The sequence below is a fragment of the Thunnus maccoyii genome, chromosome 15, assembly GCF_910596095.1.
Source record: "Thunnus maccoyii chromosome 15, fThuMac1.1, whole genome shotgun sequence".
Classification (NCBI taxonomy): Eukaryota; Metazoa; Chordata; class Actinopteri; order Scombriformes; family Scombridae; genus Thunnus; species Thunnus maccoyii.
The window spans coordinates 16,847,746-16,873,468 of NC_056547.1; the positions used below are offsets into that span (position 1 = coordinate 16,847,746).

General features: G+C 39.1%; 2 protein-coding genes across 4 annotated transcripts; one reads left to right on the forward strand and one right to left on the reverse strand.

Moving 5' to 3' along the window:
• Positions 1–75: 75 nt before the first annotated feature.
• fam83hb (family with sequence similarity 83 member Hb) lies at positions 76–14,186 on the reverse strand. 3 transcript variants are annotated; one of them, XR_006100104.1, is made up of 9 exons: positions 13,589–14,186; positions 7,566–7,760; positions 7,101–7,433; positions 5,765–5,929; positions 5,513–5,637; positions 4,860–5,417; positions 2,420–4,715; positions 1,396–1,740; positions 76–659 (listed from the first exon to the last, which is right to left on the reverse strand). XR_006100104.1 is itself a non-coding variant. In XM_042434733.1 (8 exons), exons 2-8 carry the CDS (start codon positions 7,686–7,688, stop codon positions 1,717–1,719), a joined length of 3,624 nt encoding a protein of 1,207 aa, XP_042290667.1. In that variant the 5' UTR covers positions 7,689–7,754; positions 13,589–14,186; the 3' UTR covers positions 76–1,716. The 3 variants fall into 3 exon arrangements, 2 of the variants coding, with proteins under 2 accessions (XP_042290667.1, XP_042290666.1); XM_042434733.1 differs by having other exon boundaries at positions 76–1,740; positions 7,566–7,754; XM_042434732.1 differs by having other exon boundaries at positions 76–1,740.
• Positions 14,187–20,656: 6,470 nt separating this feature from the next.
• LOC121912552 (receptor-transporting protein 3-like) lies at positions 20,657–24,972 on the forward strand. Its single transcript, XM_042434739.1, has 4 exons — positions 20,657–20,742; positions 22,318–22,665; positions 22,967–23,138; positions 24,384–24,972. The coding sequence occupies exons 2-4, from the start codon at positions 22,650–22,652 to the stop codon at positions 24,727–24,729; spliced, it is 534 nt and encodes a 177-aa protein (XP_042290673.1). The 5' UTR covers positions 20,657–20,742; positions 22,318–22,649; the 3' UTR covers positions 24,730–24,972.
• Positions 24,973–25,723: the final 751 nt, after the last annotated feature.

Below are 25,723 nucleotides of genomic sequence, written 5' to 3' on the forward strand. Positions count from 1 at the left end.
TCATGAATCTTAAAGAGGCTTTACGACAGTATACACACGTCCTGTATTTAAGTGGACACACAACCACAATCAAATTCAGTTTAAGAGAGATTTAATAAAAGTAATAAACATTTTTTGCAGTATTTCAAATACAATGTAATACTCTTTGAGGTTTAAAAAAAGAACACATTGACCCTGTGCAACTGATTCCCCCCTAATTAATGTCAATTACTTTTTACAGCCAAGACCACATACTCACATGTTAATTAAAAATAAACACAAGGCACTGATACTACAGTGAGAGTAATCATAATCCAATTTGATACTTAAAATGTCAACCAACCCTTAATTTATTTAAATATTTACAATATAATCTCTAATAGAAAACAGTGTAACCACTTTAGTGTCCATATAACAATAGGTCCTCCAATCTTTTGATGTACTGTACAAAAATACATGTAACACTAAATGGTTTTCTGCTCAGCTGAGCTGTCAAGCAGCCTGGGAACTGTACCATATAACTAAATCTTTGGTTTAATAGTGTCTACAAGCCAACAAAGGTGTCAGGAGTCCTGCGTAGGGCGTAGGTGTCAGACTGAAGTGACTTATGTAAGGAAGCATGGCCCTGTTCCAGTACTGCAAAATCGGTCAATCATCTTCCTTTCCTTCAGAGGTGAAGACTAATTTAAAAGAGAGCAGCCAGGGCACATTTGTCAGTTATATAGAAATTATCTTTTTTTTTTTTGTGACTCAGGGATAATGTAAAAGCTTTACATATTTATTTACATTACAAAACAAGACAAAGACAAATACACATGCTTTTCTTCTTTTTTTTTTTTTTTAGCTCCAATCCTCTGACCCTGAAGCACTTAGGCCCTCTCTAGGAATGGTTCTTTGACATCTTTATAACCATGAGAAACGGGTACACACCCTAACAGATAGATACGTAACACTTTCTTGAAAGGGTAAAGTTCACTATAGGCTTGACTTTCAATCAAAACTACTGCTGTTGCCTCAAAGTCACAATTAGATGTTATAAAACAGTTTACTCAGTTAATTTTGATTTTGTTTCACCTCCTTCTCTAAAATCTCATACTTGCCCTGAAAATTTCACCCTTCATCAATTCTCCATCTTACTCCTCTATTCCACTTTATATTCCCATCTTTGCTTTCTGGTCTGGGTTAATATTAGGCCTTCTAGATTTGGTAATGCCCTTGGAGTGCCACTGGCACACTCTCCCTGTTTCAAACAAGTCCCAACAACATAGACACTGGTTCTACAGATGTGCAGTTATATACTGCCATGATTTTTGACTTTTTCTTTCCCTCAGGTATGATATGTGCTGACTTTCTCTTATTCTCTCTAACTCTCTCAGTCACGTCCACACAAGCTTAGTCATAGGTAAATCGCCCTACCTTTTTCTGTTTGGTGAAACATTAGCCCATGCACCCAGTATTCAAGTAGAGTCACTCTTCTTTCTGTCATTCGCCATATAAGGCAAAAGTTGTACCAGGGTCTGGCAAACAGGCACATTCCAGATTCACTGACTTTCATTTGTTTTCAGCATTTTTATATATTGTCTTTTCAAGTTTTATTACATTAAGTGAAAATCCAGGAAAGGCTGCAGTGTTGAGCCACAGAGGTACTTTGAAAGTGTCGTTGGCACATATGGGCACTGAGTCTTTTTGATCATCTTGCATAAATAGATTCCATATAAAAGGTTGCTCCTCCTCCTCTCATTGTCCCAGGGTATTCCCCATCTGTTAACAGAAAACAGGAATAACAGTGAATCACTCATAAGTACAGTGTTCTGCTTATCTTAATGTCACTTCAAATTAACCAATATACCAGAAAGACTAAAACCAAACTCAGTTGTATTTAAAAGTGTATAATAATCGATAACAGTGATATGCTGTATTTGTACGAGACTTCTATTGTATATATAAAGCAATAAATATTAGCTGGTGCGCCAACATTTATTTTCACAGCTTAAGAGCAGACACTATGTAAAGCTAACATCCATCCAGTGATTGTTTATGAATTAAAATCCTTTCAACCATACCAACAACCACATATAATTGCTGATGATGTATAAAAAATTATCAATAAAAACAATATATAAGATTCTTTCTTTTAAAACACCTCAACATAAGCTAAACATATTCGTTCATTTTTATGACTCAGATTATTCTCTCACATTGTATTCTAATTGTGTGGTATACTACTCACACAAGTGTATATTGCTGCATCTAAACTCAAACAACATAGGATTTGGTCTTTATATTTTAAACGTCTTTTTTAAATTTATTTGATTTAATCTAAAACCCTAATTCCACAAATACTCTTTACTACTACTTTTCTTATTTACACCTAACACTACTTTTGTTTATATCTCCTTCCCATTTACAGTGTAAACATCATCCTTGCAGTAATGATTACCTCAAAGCGGCTGTAGACCTTCTTCTCCTTCCTCATGCTCTCTATCCTCTTCAACAATCCCTCTCTCTCCTGGACGTTGCCCTGTGGTCGCAGAAGTCGATTCTTTTTAATGGACATCTCTGTCTCCAGACCCTTCTCACTGGCATCACTATCTCTGTCCCCTTCCATTTCTTCTCGCTCCAGTCGGTTCTTCTGGCTGTTTGCTGAGATCTGCTCCAGAATGACTTTGGTGTCATCTCGTAGGTTGCTACTGAACAGGACAGAGCTGGCAGGGCCCTGGTATCGCGAGGGGCCTGATAAACCAGTTGATGTCTTGTGGTTGGCTGTAGTTTGGTCAGTAGTGGTAGATCCTGTATCTCTAGCTGATGAACTCTGCTTTTTGCTTGAATCATCTGTTACCACTTTGACCGTGCTCATGCCCTTATCATCTCCTGCAGATTTCTTGTCTTTATCCTTGGGCCCCAGGAATCCCTTTAGCCTCATAGTCTGCTTCTTGAGGAAGTCGAGTGGCTTGCCCTCACCTTTTCCCTCACTCCCAAGTGTGTTAAGGGATGTATTAGATCCCATATTTTTTTGTAGTCCATCCTTAGAGTCCTCATATTGTAGAGTTGAAGAACTATGGGAGCGGCTCTTTTTCATTTCACTCTTCTCAGCATCTGTAGCATCTGTGGTCAGAATCTCCTCACCACAGGAGACATGGCGAGGATTCAGTCCCTTAAGCTTCACTGGATCCCTCCGAAAGATTTTAGGCGATGGAAGGGGCTTCAAAGACTTGAATATATCTTTCTTTTGACCCTCCGTTGCATTCTCCTCTTTATGAGGTTGAGTCGTCTCTGAAGGCTTTAGGTAGGTCATGGAAGGCTTGGCGGAGACTATAGGTGGTTTTGAGGAACTAAGTGAAGGTCTGCGATTGAGCTCTGCCAGTTTTCCAGAGATGTCTGGCTTCTTTGGTTCAGGTTCTGCTGAACTGACAGACACAGTTGGAGTCTTTGGAGTTGTCATGGTGTTTGGAGAAGGTTTATCAGAAAGGTCTGGCTTTTTTTCAGCAGGTTCTGGGGCTTTTAGTGATGACTCTGCCTCCATTCTTGAGGCCTTTCTCTTGGCAGCCAGGTCTTTGAAATACTGCAGTCGACTGGCTGGGTCATTCATGTTCAGAGATGATGATGTGACTTCGGTTTCGACAGTTGGGGTTGTCCTTACCTCTTCTTTATTTTTTTCATGTTCCTCTTTTTCCTTTGTCTCATCTTTTAATTGTGTCTCCTTTTCCTCTTTCTGATGCTCTTTCTCCTTCTCTTTTTCTTCTTTCTCCTTTTCTTTTTCCTCCACCTTCTTTCTCCAATCAAAAGGTTCCCGAGAAAATGACCTCCTCTTTTCTAGGATCTTAGCCACAATTGAGGAAGTGCGCACTGAGTCTAACTCCTCATCTTCCTCTGTGGCTGGTTTTAGGCCCAGGCTACCACTGTGCATTTCTGCCTTGGAAGATGAAAATATAAGTGAGGAACGCAGACGGGAGCTACGTTGAAGGAGTGGATTAACACGTGAGCGGAATGATTCATGTTTCGAAAGCAAGAAATCTGGACCCTCCTTCACCTCTGCATCCACACCCACCTCCCTTGTACCACTCTCTGGCTCTCTTTCCCACTCCTTTTTTTCAGTTGTTGGGGCAAAGTCTTTACTGGTGCCTTCAGGTAAAACAGGCTTTCCATAGCGTGGTTTCAGAATATCTGGTCTGGGCTTAGAGGGAACATTTGGTGGTTCTTTAATTCCAAAGCGGGGAGCTGAACTATCAGCAGCAGTAGACTGCTGAGATAGTGGAGGATCTTCAAATGCATCAGACCCCATTGGTTGAGTCAGGCCTTCTTCTCCACTGTCCTCATAAGTGCTAAGATATGAATGGATTCTCCATCTCCTCAGGCCTTGCTTAACACTTTCATCTTCTTCAAGCTCTTGATCAGATTTTTTTGGAAACTGTTTCTTCTCTGGTGGATGGGGTTGTGTGGGTGAGCTCTGGCAGGCATACGTCTGACCTATACTTGGCCTCTTATGGGAGGAACCTCCTCCGTACCTTCCAGCTAATGGAGGTGCCTGGTGGCCCTCACGTCCACCTAAATCCTCAGATGAAAAGTAGTCTCTGCCATAAATTGCAGGAGGAGGCTCCGGCTCTGAGCGGAAGCTTGAGTCTGAATACTGGTCAATGGAGAGATGTGGAGGACGGCCTCGAAGTCTGTTGTAGTGTCCATGGCCAGAACCTGGTCCAGGCCCTTCATTGTAGTAATGGCTACTGTGGCTCTGTTCCCTGTGAAGAAAATACAGTGGTTTTTATTTGTTTGATAGTAAATTCAGTTATGTTTGAAGACATAATGACATAAGATGATGATACGTGTAATAATTCTGAATTATTCCAATTCCAAACAGTTGTAGGTATGAAAAAGTAAATAACCTTTGGAACTCTGTCTCGTCCAGATTATTCATGACTCTGTGCTTCATGTATTGCCTTGAAGATGTGTAGTTTTCTTGGGTTCCCTCTGCATAGCTGTGCCTCTTGTAGGCACTGCTACTCATCTCCATCTGCCTAGACACTATGGACCTTCCCTGGTCCAGGAAGGACTGCTGCATATAAAGCTGTTGCTGGGAATACTTCCCAATTGTAATTCCTGACCCAGGTTCAATGGTGTGACGAAATGGGTCGTTTCTCCGGAAAGGAATCGCAAGGTTGCGATCAGAGTCTCCATAGGGGAAGCCAGAGGAAATTTCAGGTTGCCTGCGGTAAGCTAAGGGGTTCCGCAAAGACTGGGTCCTCTTCAAACCAAACTGGCTGCCAAAGTAACTGCTGGTGCTGCTGGTGTCTGAGAGTGCAAGTGTTCCTTCGGATGGGTCGACGACTAGAGGCTCTGACTGAGCAAAGAGAATGCGGAACTCTTCATCGAAGGTTGCAACTAGCTCCCCAAGGAAAAGGTGGGCGATGCAGCGGTGAATCTTCTCATAGGACCACATGAAACTATAAAGAAATAAGGAAGAATAACAGAAGCATTTAAAGTACTTGCATTTACAGAATGAATGGCATGGGGCATCTTAGCAATTTAATGAACTCACCTGTAGTTCCCACTGAGTACGGCCCTGCAGTCAGCCAGTAGGAACCGATCTTTCACCTGCCCCTTAAATGATTTCCCCGTCCGGGAATAATAGGTTATTCCTGCCACAGTTCTGACACGCATCATCTGTAAAACCAATTTTTAAATCATGTTATGGACACATACGCCTTTTTGCAAATTACGTTTTATAAGTAAGTAAATAACAACTGATAGCCTAGTCCTTTGAAGCAATGTACTGAAAAGGCAAACTCACATGAATTAAGTCCAAGTTGACTTTGCAGTTGATGACCATGGAGACAAAGTGATGGGCTTCCTGCTCATCCAGTAGAATGTAGACAGGAACGTGGCGTGATGCTGCGTCCAAGAGGTCAGCAAAAATGTCAACATCTGTGAACACGTCCATCACCACGGCAATAACCTGGAAGCGGAGCAAACACAAGAACATTAGACAATTTGTTCGGTATAATATGATCTTTGTTAATCTAGTTTTATATTATTTTGTAGGCTTGTTGCTATTGGTTAAAAGAATAGATGATTTAAAATTGCAACACCTGAACATTTGCATAATTTGAAGGGACCTTTGGAGTGGTAGATGTTCATTGTGTTTATCAGCAATAAAAGATAACTTAAACTGAAGGAAAGTACAGTTTTTATGCTACAAGTGATAGGATAAGAGTTTTCTTGAAAGTTTGAAAATTCACAAGTGGATGTTAGGAATAATTTATTTACTAACTAATCTCACTGATATGAAAATTTGAATATTAAATTAAAATACTACAAATATTTTAGACACCACAGTGAAATTTGATATCACACAGGTGAAGATATTAAATTTGTATCACTCACTGAATTGCATTTAGTCACAAATAAATCACCAAGCCTATTTTAGCTCTTAAAATGAATACATGTATATGCAATTAACTGCACTCAGCGTATCAGCAATACTCTACAAACATAGCAGACATGTTATAGTTCTGAGACAGGCATGTACTCTCTAAAAACACTGGCAGAAATGGAGGACAGATACCCACATAACCCACCACACATGCAGGTTTGACTGCTTGTGACTTTTGGCATGTACATTTTATGTTAATTGTATTTTTTATTTGGCCAAAGGCCAGCCAGTTAGATGTTCACCTGAAAGGGTGTGGTGGCAAAGTTGACAGTGGCAGATAAAAAGTAAGATTAAACTAACTATGAGATAGCATAATCCACACATTCACTAGTCACTGGCAGCCCTTTATCTCTCTTTTTTTCTTTGAAGAGATAATGCTTGTCTTGCACAGTACATACTGATAAGGCAGAGAGAGAGGATATTCAGTTGTAAGAAAGGGTGTGTTAATTTAGTACATTAAGGGTGTTTCCCATCCATCCACTTTTTAATCAGCTGAGAGAAAGTGGTGTGCCTGCCTAGAAATCAAAATGATTTTAGCAAATTAATAGTTGTACACATTGAATGTGCATATATAAGTGGAATCCTTTGATCTCATCTTCAGGTGCCATTTTTTCTCAGAAATCCCTGCTGAAAGCAAACCAGATATGCACATTTTACTGTATTTCCCTGTTTTCTATCTGTCCTTTTCACTTACTTGGCGTGCGTTCTTGATGAGTCTCCTGGCCTGTTCCTTGATGCTCGGCATGTCTGGGTCGGAGGGGTTGACCAGAGTGGTGACCTCTGTGGGCCCGATTAAGCTGTGCTGTGTCATTGGCCACCCCAGGTCCAGACCCGGAGCAGCCAGGTCGGACTGCATCGGCCAGTAGGTGTCAGAGGAGCCCTCGGCTTCATTACCTCCCTCGTGGTATGTCAGCTCCGGGAGGTTGGAGGTCTGGTTGGGTGCCTGGATTGTGGACTTGATATATTCAATTTCCGGCTGTGCCAGGAAACTGACCACATCTGCAGTCTGGAGGAACTCATAGTATCCCTGGTGTGACAGAAAACATGCACAAATTCATTGCATAATGAAATCAATGCCTCTTTTTGAAGTATTTTAAAATAAATACTCATTAAAAACAAACACAAATAAAAGAACACAAGTAGGAAAATTCAGGGTTACCGGTATATCATGTTCTATCAGTGCGTCAATAGCGAGTCGGTATTCCTCCCGGTAGTGTGGTGGCAGGTAGTTTGGGTCCAGGGGGTTATCACCAATCGATGAACTCTGAGATCGGTGCGCCATGGTTGGAGAGTGGGGTGGAGTCAAAGGTCAGGGCTCAGGGGTGACAAGACGTAAGGGGGGAGGAATCTGAACCTGTACAACAAAGTCCAAAAGAAAGAAAAGGTCAGTGCACTGAGTTATGCTAACTGTACAGAGAAATTAATCCGATGTTGGTAAATTAAACAAGATATGATGCACAAAGCTGTCATTAACATCTAATTTCCATTAATTCAGATGTCTGCACAGCCTGTTTTAGTTTTTTAGAGTGATATAACATTCCAGGATTCCATGAATGTCAAAGCAAACACACCCTGGTACACAAACCAATTAAATATTTACATGTTATAATCACATTGCTTTAGTGGTTGCAAATAACATACCACTCCTCCGGTTAAACCAAATATTCTTTAGGGTGGTGAGAGGAAGAATGCTTTGTGTCAGGATACACAAGCCGACAGATTACTACCTATAACCTCTTATACAAAGCATCCATTGTTGCTGAGTTGAAGCCTGTGCGTTAAGTTTATCGAGTACACCTTTCATATTAACACACCTTTATCTGCACCCAATAGCGCATTTTTACTATGACAGACATTAAGAGTTGAGACAGATCTCAACAAGTGTTTTCTGTCAAAGCCTACAGCCACGTTTCTAAATTTACAAGACAAGTTCATGCAGTTTAGGAAAGAAAGATGTCGATTTTTATATTAATCATTAATTATATATAAGTTTTGTTTGTGTGCGACATTGTTAATGTTCAGAGTTATAAAAGAAAAGAGAGCTAAAAATGACTTTTGACAATATCTGGCATATAATGTTTGACTGTGACTTGACTTAATTGCTGGTTTGGTGTAACAAAGTAATATTCAGCGAATATGAAATGTAGTTCAGCTTGTGAGAAAACTACATAGAGGTAAGAACAAAGAAAAACAACAGGATACAGAAAATACAATGAGAGGAAGAAAAAGAAGAAAACCTTATGAGAGAAAAGGGAGGTGTAAGGGTGAGGTGGAAAGGCATGAAGAGGTGTATAGACAGGTTCTCTCATATCTCTGCTTAGTAAACTTGTCCTGCTGGTGCCTCATTATTCAAGTTGCTACTGAGACATCCTGAAAAATCTGTGTCATCAGAGCAAACAAATTGATTTAAGTGAGCACCATGAGTATGCTATTAGATATGTCATGACTTGAACTGATTTAAACTTAATTTAAGGTAGTGAAAGGAACACTGTTACATAACTATTCTGTGAATGTGTGATTCAATAGGACAAAAAGGGTGGAGACATTTACAATTCTCTTCACAGATCCTTAAAGGACTGGTTTCACAATTTTTTAAGTCTGTCTTAAAACAACATTCAGGTGCCCACATTAACATTGAAATTGTTTTTGCTTGCAATAATCATTCCTCCTGTTCTTACTGGCCTTTAGGAGATCCCTTCATAATGTGCTGACAATGTAAGTGATGAGGACCAAAATCCACAGTCCTCCTTCTGTGCAAAAATGTGTTTAAAAGTTTATCTGAAGCTGATATGAGGCTTCAGCCGTCCAGATTAGTCAAATCAAGTAGATATCTTTCAACATTACAGCCTTTTTAGTGCCAAAGTCTCTCTTTTTGTTACTATACTTCCACCACAGCTCAACAGGAAAACACTGTCTGAGGAAACACAAAGAGGGAATTCATGCTAAAAAGACTGTAAATGTGGCAGATATCCACTTGATATGATTATCTCAGACTGCTGAAGCCTCATATAAGCTTCAGATCAACTTTTAAATGCATTTTTGCACAAAATGACAAAATGGATTTTGGGCCCCATCACTTACATTAAAAGCAAATTTAAGGGAATCTTTTAATAGCCAATATGAACAGGACGAATGGTTGCAGCAAGCAAAATCTCTTTCAATGTTCATATACATATACAATGTTCAGAGGACAGACTTGAAAAAATTGTGAACCTACTGTATCCTTAAAGAGAGCCAAGTTCTACACATGATTTCATATGTGGATGAATCAACTCATTGGTTACTTAACCAACACTCTCACTCCAAACCCAAAATAGACTATCAGCCACCATTAAAAAATAGTATTGAAAGGAAGACGGCAGATAGAGGACAAACCAGATAAGCAGAAACTTTATGACAACAAAACACTACAAGGAGAGGCATGATAATAACATTTTCATTGTCAATTAATCTGCAGATTATTTTTGCAAATAATCATTTGGTCTAGGAAATACCAGAAAATATCAGAAATGTGCATCACAGTTTCTTAAAGCTCAAGGTGCCAGCTTGTTTTGTCCAATGAACCTAAAGATATTCAGTTCACTATCACATCAGACCAGTGTAGCCAACCAGGACACCCACCCGCATTATTTTTTTAATGACAGCTGCATACTGGATGGTTCATCTGTTGGTGGAGATCTGTGTTAACAACCACTGAGTATTAAAAGTGAACTGGTTCAATACTTGGTAAATCCCAGGATTATATATGAGTTCCTTCTGCACATTGCAGCATGTGGTCAAAACAGGAAGTGTTTTGACTGTGTGTGTATACATCACCATGGAAATGTTCTGTCTGAGGAACTGTGGTTGATTGACAGTCTGATTGAGTAAATGATCAGGGTGTGTATATAACCTTGGGTCTGAGGGTGAGTGGGTGTTTTAGACCTGTTTAAAAAGCATGAGTGACATCCTTTCTGTAAACTTCCATGCAAACTATGAGATTGGTGCTGATAGCAAAGGAGCCAAGTCCTAACCCGCAATTACAAGGAGAACCCGGTTTACTCAGGGGCCTGGTGAGTCATCGAGTAACCCATCCTGGCCTGGTGGGGTTGACTTGCAACACGCTCCTCTCTGATGACTCATCAGCTAACAAAATGGCTGACATCCTGTTTCCTGACTCATTTTTAACCATAGAAATTAGACCTTTGCGGTGCGCAGTTCGCCTTCCAAAGTTCCATGGTGGGCAGGGAGGCATGTTGGGCGCACATGGTGGTTCGCATGGAATAATTTCACTACTGCCGAGTTTCTAATGTCAAAAAAATCCATGAGTACTTTAATCTATTTTTTTCTCCTTTATTTTAAAGAAATCTAGCCACCTGGGACTTGATCTGTATATGAGTGATTTGTTCCGACGCAGCAGTACAGTGCATACCTGAGGAGTTGTGATAAAAGCTATAAACTGAGAGATGGACACCTCTCCGTGCTTTTCATGTGTAAACCTCAGAAAAGTATCATGTGTGGCAAAACAACAGCAGACAAAAACACCCCACTGCAAGTGCCGTTCAAGTTATGAAATAATATTGCTGTTATTGTCCAGTTACAAAATCAAAGAACGCAGCAGCCAATGCGACTCAACCCTGAGGTTAATATGAGCTAAGTTGGTGACTCGAGCACAGTAGCACTAAACAGAGCCTAGAGGTTTCTTATTGAGCCTCCTGACCGCTGGGTCACACCAGAATATGAAGCAACAGAAGAATACCAGAACATAAGAAGCACAACAGATTTTCTCCACCTCACCTGGCTGACTGGTAGGATATTCAAACAAATACTGCTGCTTTGTTTGTTGTTATAGCAACTATGTCAGGCACCAAACTGTTGGAAGTGACACATGATGATAGGGATCTTTCCCTCTCTTCTCTGTTCCTCCATTTAGTTGTACAGCTTTCTGTTTCCCACACAAGGACGCACCTGGCCTACATGTACCATAAACAAAGCCAGTTTGAAACACTAAACCACCGCAAGGGGTTTTTTTTGCAGGCGGAAAGCAACCGCAGCTACTCAAGGGCCGATAAACTCAATATTCAGTTGTGCACAATGTTTGCTCACTAAGCGTGTAAATGGTCCATTCTCAGCATTCCTGCATCAACACTGACATAGGAACAGGGGGAGAAAAGGCGAGCAAAGAGCTGAGGGAGTGGAAAAAAAAAAATCTGTATCTGTCTCAACATGTGAATCATCGGTATAAGCCTGAGGAGACACAAACTATCAAGCACAAAAAATATTTTCAGTCTTTCTGTTTTCTCTCTGCCTCTCTCACACACACACATGTTCTCAACACGCCTTACTGAGCAAACACTATGATTGATTCGGCGTGCCTCTTCGGTTGATGCATTTTGTGTGATCATTCGGTGTGAACAGAATGGAAAAAACAATACCTCATAACAGGTTTGGAGGGATACGCCTGATGCTCCTGTCAAAACCTTGCAGTGCCACTTTGGTCGGATTAACACACACAAACATAGATAAGAGTAAACAGAGAGCACAACTTGTCTCTCCTCAGATCATCACACCTCAGCATGACTGTTGAGTGCCGCACAAAAGACAGACTGAAGGTCAGGTGAATGTATACAGTATGTGAGAACACATGGCAGCGAGTATCCTTCCTCCTTAACACGGCAGCACTGCTTGAAAAACTGGTCCACTGAGGTCCTCGTCATCTCTTCCAACTGGTCTTAATGTCTGTGGTCGTCTTGAGTGGCAAACCCAACCATAAAAGCAAAAAAAGTTTCTGCTTTACTTCTCTCTCTCCCCCTCAAGCAATATATTGCTCATACCTGCCTAACAACACCTTTACGAGCAGACAGTGACCTTTTGTGACATATACAAAGCAAACAGACTTATGAATGGGATGCAGGCGAGGCCATATGGCTGGTGTGACAGGATAAAAATCTATAATAAGAAGCACACATGCACATGCAGGAAAAAAAAAAAAAGAAAAAAGCTGGCACTACAGACTTTTTCCCTCAAATTATAACCACATGTCCAACTATTCCTACCCAATGAGTCACATCGCTCACATTGAATGAATCGAGGCAAAGCTTGAAAAGGTGATGTTTAAATCGATATGCTGTTTGTTTGAGTCAAAACTGCAAGGAAAATTGATCTGCGTGTGCGCAATAAAGATACTGTCAGTGCCTATAGATCAAGCTGTAGGAGAAGGCGTGCAGTTGGTGTCTTCTTTGCTCAACAGATGAGGCTGTATGTACGATGTCACCAATTATCTTGAAACTCAAGGGATCTCAAGTTCGCCTGATGACATCTGCCTGAAATGCATACATACTGTAGCGTTGTGTAACCGAGGCATTTAGACATGCTTGTAAAAGTGTCTCTGCCCTTTCAAGCAGTATTTATTAGGTACTCTGTGAAACCATGTTAATTTGCAAGGTAGTTGTTTCTCTCTCTCTCTCCCACTTGAATGTCATCAAAGAACTGGGAAGAGAGCAGTTTGTGTCATGGGTGCCAGCCCGCACTGAGCCTTCTGTGTGTTTAGAGAACCTAATAACAATACTGTTGAGGTTTTGCAACGCACAGCAGCTACCTGGATGACTTACTCCTCTACAAACTCCAGGCAGCCAGTGCGGAAAGTAACCAGCATTTCACTTTTTGTGGTCCACTCGCATTAATGGAGTGAAGAATGTGAAGAATAGAACAGGATAGAAGATGTCAGGAGGGCAAGACACAATAGAATATAATAGAAAAGGATGAAAACAATGGAATATAACAGAATACAAAAGGTTCACAATAGAATATAACAGAGCAGGTGACAATAGAATTGAATTGAATTGAATAAAACAGGGCAGGTAACAATAGAACAGAGTAGATCGCAAAACAGACTAAAGTAGAACAAGATACAACTAGAACAGAATAGAATAGGATCAAACTAGAAAGGCAACAATAGAATAGAATAGAATCAAACTAGACAGGCAACAATAGAATAGTATAGAATACACTATAGACATTGAATAGAACAGAACAGGATACAACAAGAATAGAGTAACACAAGAATAGAACAGAACAGGATACAACAAGAATAGAGTAACACAAGAATAGAATAGAATAGAAAATAATAGAATAGAGTTGAATAGAATAGAACCTCACTATCAACAGTTCTTTTGTTCCGGGCTGCACAAAGTTCGTCTTTACCTGCTAACTTTGCTGCAGAACTTGTTTCCTCTCTTTCTACGGACGTATTTCGCTCTAACCGGTGAAACCGCCGTCGTGCGTCTCCTTTCCCGTCGGTGCGTCACATTCCTCAGATCGGACAACAACTCCACCCAACTCCCGGTGTGCACCCTCCAGTGCCAGCCAGCGAGGAGAGGCGAGGGGGGGTTAGGGAGGGAGGCAGCTCTGACTGTAGGCCCGGGCTGGGAGTTTCACTCGGCGGTGTATGAAAACCTCCGGAGCCGCCGCCACTACAGGGGCAGCGCGGTGAATGAGGAAGAAGTTGGGGCGACTCCCGCTAGGCAGGGCTTTCCCACCGGTGAGACTCCTCCCAGACCCGCTGATCACTGGGAACAGAAGACCATTGGAAGTTCACTCCCAGAAGCATATTTCAAAAGTGCTGGCCTTTGTATCATGGCTGCCAATTGGTGTTTTATCCACTCTGCAAGAAGGAGGAGGCTTCTGTAAGTTTTCACTGCTTGCTCTTTCCACTTGGATTTAACTTTGGAGTTGTAGTATTCATCAGTTTGGGACAAATTCTCATTTAATTCAGATGCTTTTTCACCCTGACAGACTGGCAGTGTCTGGCACCAGTTTCAGGCTAAAGAGCAACAGGTTTCTTTGGAGACCATGTGCCTCTTTGAAACATTGTGTTGTCGCTTGCCGTTTATCTCCCAAGCAAAACACTCATCCTGAATCAGCAGACTCCAACAGTTCCCTTTTCTATAAGAATCTGTATTTGCAAAAACTTCCCAGCTGCAGGCTGCACCGCTCAGCGCCTCCCCCTCTAATGGAGGTTGGATTTGGGAAGCTTGTTGTTTAACCTTAATCCCACTGACTGGGGTACCCACAGACCCCAGAGGTTTACTTATTGTCATATCTCACAGGTGATTTATTCTCTCATTACAATTTTTCATGACTTTGTCAATCAGTTTGTTCCTAATGATTTAATATCATTGTGTCTTGTTTCTGTTTTAATTAGTGCTTTTTAAAAATATGGGGGACCCCAGTCAATTTCTACCAACGCAGTTTTAATAGATGGAACTATTTACTGAGTTCATGTTTGCAATGGCTCCTTATTTAAAGTATCACACACTATCGGGGGGTCAGGGGCTCCCTGTCAGTCATTTTGAAGGAGACAAACACAGATTTCCTCAAGTGCTCTGTTGATGACCCTAAATATCACCCCTCCCAGGGGTGTACAGGGAAGGAGTTAACCCTAACCCTAAAATAATAGTAATCTGTGTTGTTGTTTTTTCGGATGGCATTAATTACACAACTAATAATGTTTTGAGAAGAATTTTACTATGATGGTTGTTTCTTATAGTAGTTTATTTTGGGGGTCTCCAGGAACCCCAGTCAGTAGTCCTGTATGTTAAACATGTTGGTAGGATGAAGGTTAAGGTCATTCAGATGCAGCGCAGGTCATCTTGAACAGATCATTAAGATCATATCATTTGTATCATTTTGCTGATTATTCAATATGTTAAATCATTGACTGTCTTGTCCCCTTTCTTCTTCACTTACGTAACCAGAAGTAATGACAAATTAACACAACGCGTAATACAGGTAAAGGTATACTCCACTGTATTTGTGTGTGTGTATGTATGCGCTTTATATGGGCCATCCTTTGTCCTCAAACGTGTCTATCAGACAGACACACCTTGTTTCATGGCCCTCTGACAGCAACACACACACACACACACACATATGACTGTGTTGTCCTAACAAGGGTGTGCCTCTTGTTTGAATGTCTACCTGAGCACCCATGTCCTAGTATGCACCTTTTTGCACACACACACACACACACAAGCCATATTTCTAAGCTCTCGCTCTGTCTGTTTGTTCTTTTCTAATTTATGCAAATGTGTAACTCTCAGCGTGACATATATATGAGAATGTTTGCATACAGCTGTGTGAACATGTAGAGCAGAGCAGTGTGCAAAAGAAAAAGAAAAAAATTAAATAATGAAATGATATCCAATGAAAGAAGTATATGAGTCAAGGGTGAAAGAAAGCGTCTGATTACATGAACACACTCTGATAACAAACACTAGCAGGTATACAGACCCTGAAACAGAGGGTGCGGCCACTCAGAGGAATGTGCTCAAGGCATCTTACCGCACCCAACCTCCTTCTCCCTCCCTCCCGCTCCCTCTCCCTCCCTCCTCTCTCTCTCTCTCTCTCTCTCTCTCTCTCTCTCTCTCACTTTGCCCTCCTTCCTCTTGTTCAGCCTCTTTCTTCATCCTCCTCCCTCTCTGAGTCACTTGGCAGTCATTTAACAGGTATACAGGTCCAGGCTTGAGTCCAGGTGGCTGTTAAATCTTGGCCTGCACCTCAAAACGCCTGGCAGAGGAGTCGGGGTTATCTGGGACTGTTTGAATTCAGTCGAACTTTATTAACATGACTGTTAGAGTTCAATGACAATGCAGTTTGTGCTTCACCTAATGAGTACATAAAATATGTATAGATGAGTGACACATGAAAAGAAAAACCATCATTAAGGGTTTTGTAAAGTGTTGGACCACCATGAGTCTTCAAGTCTCTACTAAATATAATCCCTCATTTGGTGTTTTGATGATGGTATTGGAGAGCACTGATGGTCCAAAATCAAAGGTGTCCAACTGGTTTGAGATCTGATGGTTGTGAAGACCACATAACATATGATTCACATCACTTTCATACCAGTCAAACCATTCAGTGACCCTTCATGCACTGTATGAAAGTATCTCAGGCTTAATTTACCACTCGTCTGTGTAGTTATACTGCAACAAAGTGATGTGTATTTATGATAAAAGGTTCATTTTTGAATTGCAAACATTTAACAAAGACAGGTTGAAAAGATGCAAATGAATTCATGTGGAATTGAAGTGTAATACTAGAACATAATATTAGATACAATTAAATCATATTTTAGTCCAAAGTCCACTTAATAGCTTTTCTGGATCACAAGATCAGTTCCTCAGTTGATGGAGTTTTCCTGCTTGTCATGCAATCGTAGATGCTCAAATTTCCATTTTTCTGTTATTAATCTTTCTATTTTCACCATCAGTTCCATTAGTAGATATTCTGAAGTTTAAAAATCCTTTCCAAGCATGTTTTGAGGCGCAAAAAAATGCTTTGTGTCTCATTTATTTGTTTTTTCTTTAAAAAAAAAACAAACAAAAAAAAAGTTACATGATCAAAAATTCATAAAAGGCATTTGTAGAGCACATATCATACATGAGGGGAATTCAAAATGTTTTACATAATGCATTAAACCAGTGTAAGAACATTAAAATGCAGATTAAAACAATAGAAACCGTTTGAAAGGAAATTAGAAATCTAAGAAAAGCAGAGACATAAATAATGATAAGTTACAGACTAGAAATACCAGTTATAGTGCAGTAACGAGTTTTAAGTTGCCCCAAAGGAAATAAAAAGAATGCAGAAGAGAAACCAAATCAATCAAAAGCAGACAGAGGAGAACAGCAGAGGTTTTCATGTGAAAGTTGTTAGAGTTGGGCCACACTTAAGATCAATAGGAAGTTGATGTTAAAACACATCGACTCTTTCTCCCTCACTGAAAAATCCAAAATCTATGAATATGTTGTTTTTTCAAAGGTTTAACTGCTGGACACAAATACATTCTGAGTGTATGTGCACTGGAGACCCACAAAATGTCCATAAAGTTGAATCAACACCGCTCTAAAACTGTTTCAACATAAACTGAACTCTATATTTTAGAGTAAATTGTGTACACATGGTGAAATACCTTCTGAGTTTTCACCCATTAATCCTCAAATGACCACCACTGAAGTACCCATTCTATTATAGATGTATTGTATTTTCATTTTATTTTATCTTATATTTAGTAATATTATCAAGTGGGGTTTTATTTCCCATTTTATGTACATTTATATGTTTTTATGTTCATTTGTGAAGCACTTAGTGGATGTAATTTCTTTTGTTGTAAAGCACTTTGAGCTGCATTTTTTATATGAAAGGTGCTATACAAATAAAGTTGTTGTTGTTGTTCTTCTTCTCCTTCTTCTTCTTCTTATTATTATAACATCCATGAAGTATGTTGTACGATATATTTTAGACTGCTTTATTTTTAGATAGGTGTGTTAAAGTAGCAGGTTTTACAGATAAGAAATTACTTTTTTTCTGTTTGTTTTCAAAGAGAGAAAAGTGAGATAAGATATGACAGAAATGGTCGGTGATTCCGTTGAAAATATATCAGCAGTAAGGCAAGTTTTTCATGACTCAGTTCTTTTTCAAACAACACTGAAGGTGATTTTTTGAGCCAGATTTGTATCTTAAAGCAACTTCTGGATTTTTTTTTCCTCCACTTGAACTGACTTGTTGTAGCTTTTGTCCCAGGTTAGATCTAATCACCATTTACCAGAATCATCATGAATTTACTTCAGTGCTGTAACAAATAGAGGTTACTCTGTGAATGTGCTCTTGTCTCGTCTCGTCTCTTTCTTTCACCGTCTGAGGCCTGCGTCTCTGTGGCCCTGTGAGCTTTCCCAGCATGCTTTTCTCACGCTGTAATGTCACACCTGAGTATAAAGTGACTCTCTGGAGCCCGGGGCTTTGAGGTCATCTTTACACCACTGTGCTGGGAGGAAAGGTGCACACTCACGTCCACTTTAAAACTATACAGTATATAGGTTGCTATACTGTATATGTGTGTGCAATCACCACCCACTATATAATTATATGTCACCTTGAGTCTGCTTAGTGCACATGTCCTTTTTTCCCACAGAACAAGATACTGCAAAGTAATTATCTTCTCTAGATGTTAATGAGTAAAACATGATAGTAAAACAACAGTTTCACAGTTTCTGTGTGTGTGTGTGTGGGTGTGTGTAGCTGAGAGACCCAATTACATAAGTGTCATTATGTTGTAACGATAGATATCACCAAAAATAATCACTGTCAAGTACTTCTAAATGAGATGTGTCTTATGAGCCTGACAAATCTCCATGTGAGCGTCATCAGAAGTGTGTGTGTGCGTGTGTGTGTGTGTGTGTCTCAGTGTGTTTGTTCCTGTGTTGGTTGCAGTTGGAGACCTCGTCAGAAGACTCTGACAAGCATTATAATCAGTATGTAGTACTGGGTGGGGCGTCAGCATGAACTGTAAACAGCTCAGGTAGAAATGCTGGACGACTGGAAAGTCCCACAGTGTGTGCAAAGATGATCTTTTACTTAAGTGTGTGTGTGTATGTGTGTGTGTGTGAGAGAGAGAAACGATGGAACGGTGTCGCTACATACCTGTGACAGGTGTTGACATTTGGATGTAATGCTGTTATTCAATCATCATAATTATTATTAAGGAAACTCTGGGCGTGACTTTAGGATATAAAGGTTAAACAAACAAGGACGTGATTTATCAAACCTGTTACTCAGTGCTGCAAAGTACTTTACTCAAGTACTGTACCTAAGCACAATTTTGGAGTATTTCCATTTCATGCTACTTTATATTTCCACTCCACTATATTTCAGAGGGAAATATTGTACTCTCTACTCCACTACATTTATTTGACAGCTTTAGTTACTTTTCAGATGAAGATTTGACACAATGAATAATATAACAAGCTTTTAAAATACAACACATAGTTAAAGATGAAACCAGTGGTTTCCAACCTTTTTGGCTTTTGATGTTTTACAAAAAGCAGTGTGTAGTCTGGGTCACATTTCAGATGTCTATGAGTTGTTAACAGCTCCACCAAATAGTGATTTTTCCCTCTAAACTTCTCACATGGTTTCATTTCAATAAATGTTCAAATGATCCAATATTTCACCAAAAAATCAAAGATTAGAGAAAAGTCCACAAACTGAAAACACATTTGTGTATCAGAACTTTGTTTTTTCTTCTTTCCTCTCCCATTAATCATCTCACGACCCCTCAGATTTATCTGATGACCCTTTGGAGGGCCTGGCCCCTAGTTTGGGAACCACTGGACTAAAATAGCTAACTGTATGTAAAGTAGTTGAAACTAGCGCCACCTCCAGCAGCTACAACAGTAACATGCTGCTCTAACACTGATGCTTCAGTATTAATAATCTAATGATGTCATATATAATAATATATCAGTCAGAGGGATGAAATGAATACTTTTACTTTAATACTTTAACTACATTTAGCTTCTAATATTTCTGTACTTTTACTTAAGTAGGATTTTTCATGCAGGACTTTTACTTATAATGGAGTATTTTTACATTGTTGTATTGGTACTTTTACTTAAGTAAAGAATCTGAGTACTTCTTCCACCACTACTGTTACCACTGAGCTCCAAGACAGGCATGAATTATTGCTACAACTGTCACTCCTACTACCACAAATTAATGATGATTGAAACTTGAAACACATTTTTCAAGAGCACAAGAGCAAACATGCAGGCTATATGAAGATGTTCCCTTGAAAGATTTGACTTTATTCAGACATGTTGATAATAAATCATAATTTCAAAGATATTTTAGCTCCAACAGGTGAGGGCTTGGTCTTCACCTTTGGACTACAGCTTTTATTCTAAATGTTACTAGATAGGAAGGCGATTCTAAGACTCCAGCTCTCAAATGTCAATAATGTGGTTGAGGTTGAAATTGTACGTGCTTTTTAAGTAAGTAAGAAGTCCTACAACAGGTTTAGGTGTGAAAGACACTTAAGAGTTACAACAAAAGAAAATGCCTCCAAAAGATAAAAAAAATAGTTTCACCCTCTTCCAGAGAAGAATAACAACACAGATTGTTTGCACTAACCTTTTCTAAGAAGCTTGTATGCAGGCTACAAGAAGAAATTACCTTCAACAGGTGGGCAGGACTTAAAGAGGCATAAACATGCAACAATGCAATGATAATATTAGTCAGAAAAAGCTCACAAAGCAGTCGAAACTCAGCTTGATGGGGGCACTGTATTTCAGGGTGTTTTCTGTTACTTAAGGACAATTTCAGGGAATCGTTATTTCATAATCAACCATGTTTGTATTCAGTCAGTTGCAAGTTTATTAAGTACACCTAACTGAAACTAATGCAGTCTAATAAAAACATACCTGCAAAAGTCTGCTGTTGAATTGTAGTTGTTTCCTAATATGTTGTCCTCCCCCAGTTGTATGCTTCTTTTAAAATTCCTTTGTGCTTCTTCAGAGGTAAGCCCAATTTTCCAAATTGAAATTAATACAATTGAACAAAATCCTTAACTGCATGTCTTTAAGTCATTAATATTTCATCTTTGTAGTCTAATACCTACCTACAGCTGTAGCTACATGAGCTACTGGAGGATTAGCGAGTTAGCTTGCTAACTAGGTAGGCTATTGTAACAAATAAGCTTGCCAAAAAGCTAGAATATTGTGTACTCAGCTAGCCACCACCAAAATTAGTTCACATCATGAATTGTTTCCGGAAAAACTACAGTGCCCCTGTTCGTTTTATTGATGAATTATGCTGACCAAAGCTAAATAAGGGCTACATTAGGCCTACTAAATCCAATTTGGAAAACTTAGCTTAATTCTGAAGAAGCACAGAGGCTTCAGCTGCCCAAATTAGTCAAATCAAATCAATATCTTTCAACGTTACTTCCAATATCTTTCCACTGTAGTTCAACAAGAAAACACTAAGAAACACATTTTTAACTAAAAAGATTATAACTGTGGAAATTATCCACTTAATTAGACTGCTGAAGCTTCATATTAGCCTCAGATAAACTTTTAAATGCATTTTTGCTCAAAAGGAGCGCTGTGGATTTTGCCCCCCATCACTTACACTGTAAATGCCTTTTAATGGGATATCTTAATGGACAGTATGAACAGGAGGACTGATTACAGCAAGAAAAACATCCTTTAACCTACATATTCTTTTATTTCATTTTCTATTTTTTGGCCTTTAGTAATCTGGCCGATGGGGTTAAATTGAAGATAACGTTTTCATTTGTGTGTGATCAGGCTCAGGCATCACTTCCCCTCCTAGCAAGGCACATGGAGCCAGTTATATAGGGTCAAACACTTGCAGTAGCCTATTGGGATCAACTTTATTGGAAAAAACAATGTATTTCCACATATTATGGCCTTCGACGACCAGGATCATCCTAAAAATGGCCATCAGGTCTCCTCAGTTTCTCAGACTCAGTGTACTTCAAGTACTCAGATATTCAAAGTATACCCACTTATTGTAATAATCATTGCTATGAAAAGCTGATCCAGTTTGCCTGCTTCTAAAAATAAGTAGTGACTCATGGGAAAGCGCAGGACTCACTGGTTTGCTTAAAATACTTGTTTCCACTGTGCACTAAAAGATGCCACACTTGTGTTCAGACCAACAAAGTCCACTGAAGTCCAGACAGTGAAACAACCTGCTGTCTTCTGCTGCCCCCTACTGGACTGAATCGACCTGAACTGAACTGAACTGAACTGATCTGAACTGAACTGATCTGAAGGATGACTGAAAACTGTCATTACTTGCATCATACTTGCAATAATGTTACTGTAAATGAAACAAACCTTAAAAGTGCATCAATAAGTATAATATCTGGACTCTCTTCAGCATATAAACATGAGAAATGTTGCCAAGGGAAAAGAATAAATAGATAAATAATTAAATGTGTTCTACAGTAAGACCAGAAAAATTAAATGAGCCACTTTTTGTTAAAATGTTTTATTTTATTTTCACACTATGATATATGTTCAGCTATAATATTGATTTGTCTGACAATCTTCTCTGTTTTAAAGGTTTCCATATATGATGCAAATCCTGTTTTTGAACTATCATCTGCAACCATCCACAGTTGATTACTACACACAGTAATTATCTTTGGTCAGCATCAATAAGAGATGAAATTCCCGGAAAAATCCCCGAAAGTTGCATCACAATGGTGCACCTTGGATGTACGAGGAGGAAAACGAAAGCATGATGTTAGGTTTCGTTTTCCAGACCAGCGGCTGTTGACAGACAATAAAAGGAGGCTTGGGGCTGAGCGACAGTCAGAGCAACAACGACGTTTCACCAGAAAACTGCTGTTTTTTCTTTTTTTAAAGCAGAAAATATCCGATCATCAAGCAAAATGAGCAGAGCTACAGGTAACATGCTTTTTGTTGTTGTTTTTTTTTAATATTGTACTTTGTGATTAAGTCTTTAGAAGCTTTTTGATTTGATGCAATATAATTTGACGCCATTGCTGCAATAAGTCCTGCGTTCATAATTAGCCATATTTGCAGCATTTCTTACAATTTTCTTTCTTTTTTTGCTGCAAGTTTCGTCATTTCCCTCAAAAAGAGCAGTGCATGTACAATTTAATGTTGAGCTTGTGACCTTTAGAGCTGTATTTTTATTAACTGTTAAGCTCCCACTTTGACTTACATGATGTCTCCACCTGTGCAGACTGGATTCCTTCCATGTGGATGGACACCTTTGAGGAGCTGCTGGATGATGACAATGAGCTGGACTATGGAGACCAGTGGTCTCTCAACTTCAGCTACAGCCAGACAGCCTCAGTCACCAAGGAAGAGAGGAAAAGAGGCTGGAAAGTCTACAGCCACTGTGCCTATGGAAAGTATGTATTGTTTTACTGTATATTTTTAAGTATCAAGATATGTAGAATTTAAAATAATACACAATAATAGTCCCCAAGAAAGTCACAAGAGCCAAATGATTTTCTATTTTTCTAACAATATTGCTGGTTAAATATACAGTAGATTGTTTTGTTCTAGTGTCTCTGACTCCTCCTTGTTTCTGTGGCAACTTCATATCAGGTCATATGATGAAATGACTGTGTGATAGAGAGCAGGTGATCAAACAGTGTCATTCTGTGGAAAAACACGGTACTGCATCGTAGTTCTAGAGGGCGTCCTCACAAGTTATACTGCATTAAGACCATTATTACATTATTGCAACCAGTATCAGGCCTGTAAGAAAATTGGGGGTGCTTCAACTTAGTAGCTAGTTTTTAAAAAAAAAACTGCTAAAAACATATTTGTACAGCCTGGCAGTTTATAAGTCCCTTTCCTTGTTCCATGTGTCCATTATCTGCCTTTTATTGCTTTATTATTTTTTCTTATCATTTTTTATTGACTCTGTCTTTGTGATCTGACTTTGTTGTTTGCATGTGAAGCACTTTGAGCTGCAATCTTTGCATGAAATATGTTGTATAAATAAATATGTTGTATAAATAACATTATTAATTATTAACATTATTATTATCAAATTAGTTTTTATTCATGGAAAACAAAGAATTGGACTATTTATGTAACAACATTGTGATAATAGCTGAATTCTATGTACAGTAGCAGTCAAAAGTTTGGACACACTTTCTCATTTAAGGGAATAGGAAAGTGTGTCCAAACTTTTGACTGGTACTGTACATAAATGGAGATATTTGAATGTTACATTTTCAGCCTTTGAAAATGATTTGAGACTTTATTTTAAATTTCTAAGAAAACTACAGTGTAAAAATGATATGCGAACAGATGGCAGTATATATTATGTAACCCCCCCCCCCCCCCCCCCCCCCCTCCACCCCAACTTATTTCATTTTTATTTGTTGTGTGTTTTGTTAATGGATGAATTAATTTTTTACTTTGTTATATTTGTGCTTGGATTATTTCTTGTGTGTTTTATAAAGATGCGATGCCTGTATGTTTCAGGATCTGATTTAAACAACTAGCAAACTTATGGGAATGCTGACCGTTTTTAAATCGAATTGGTAGTTAAACAATGCAGAAACTTAATTTCAAACCTGCAGCAATGAATCTCTGTGTCGCTGCATCTCAATAATTCTCTTCTGACGTCTCCTTTTCAGTTTCCAGTGTGCAACCTGCCGCAAGACCTGGCCCTCAGCACGGGTGGTGGTGTTGTTCCGGTACCGGCTGAGGAGTGAGGCAGGCCGAGGGACCGTGATCATGCGGCCCTTCGGACAGGCCTGTCGCCGTTGCAAAGAGGATGTGTTTGAACTCCCAGGTTTTTCCCAGGAAGTGGTGGAAAACACCTTGCTCAGGCTGTTTGGCAAAATCCGTAAGAATTGCTATGGAGAGGATGACGACGATGACGATGGCTCCTCAACATCCTCTACTAAAGTGTGGACCAAACCCCACGAGAAGACCCTGTGTGAGGCCTGCAGAATGGGCATTTGTTGTCAGGATGACTAGAAGTGTGTGTGTGTGTGTGTGTGTGTGTGTGTGTGTGTGTGTGTGTGTGAGAGAGAGAGAGAGAGAGAGAGAGAGAGAGAGCGAAACTGACAGTCTGATAGGTTGTGTGTGCGTGTGTGTGAGATGCTCCTTTGCACATGCCCTTCTCTCTATTTTGTAGTTGGCTAAATATGGTTAATTTTGTTAATAATATGTATGAAAATGATTCATGATCATGACCAAAGTAAATGTATAATTTTATATATTTTGTATCTTCTTTTCTTTTGGCTTTTAATAAAGTCTATAAAATGACCATGTATTTTGTTTTTGTGGTAGTAATTATTTCATGGTATGAGTACGGAGGATAAGTGGTGGGATGTAATGTAACTATTCAGTTTACTTAACTTCTGTACTTGCACATATAACTTATTATTTCCATTTTAATGCTACTTTATACTCCTCTAAATGTCTGAGGCAAATATTGTACTTTTAACTCCGTTACATTTATGAAGTTAATAAGATAGAAATCAATCTTTACAGTGAAGTAGGAGACACCTCGTGTCCAACAGTTAAACTTCTGAAATGAAATATATTTGCATATTTATAGACTGGGGAATTTTTAATGAGGGAGAGGGAGTAATTTAAAGTTTTTAACAAGATAATTGAACTTTTTTGTGAAAAAAACATATCAGACACAAAAGATTATTCAAAGTATTTCATATACATCTTAAAAAAGGTCTGGAGGGGATCACCAAGTAAAATGTGAATGCTAACTTTTACTTGAAATGTATTTTTCTGTGAGATTGCTACTTTTAAAAAGCACCGTGGAGGACTAGATATACTACAACTACAACTTACAACGAATTAAATCAGTCTTAAACATTAAATGTTTTTTTTTCCTCGAAAATTATTTATTCACCTAATTATTAAGTTCATATATATTAATATTAAACTTTCAATATATCAAACTCACTTGTTGTTATAGCAACTAAAACACGGTTAAAGCCAAGAAGAG

Excerpts from the sequence above, each read along its gene's own strand:
- fam83hb (XM_042434733.1), bottom strand. The coding sequence starts at position 7,688 with ATGGCGCACCGATCTCAGAGTTCATCGATTGGTGATAACCCCCTGGAC. Across the intron at positions 5,638-5,764 it reads TCAACTTGGACTTAATTCAT|ATGATGCGTGTCAGAACTGT; the intron begins GTGAGTTTGCCT and ends TTGGTTTTACAG. Across the intron at positions 1,741-2,419 it reads AGGTCTACAGCCGCTTTGAG|ATGGGGAATACCCTGGGACA; the intron begins GTAATCATTACT and ends TTCTGTTAACAG.
- LOC121912552 (XM_042434739.1), top strand. Across the intron at positions 23,139-24,383 it reads AGCCACTGTGCCTATGGAAA|TTTCCAGTGTGCAACCTGCC; the intron begins GTATGTATTGTT and ends TCTCCTTTTCAG.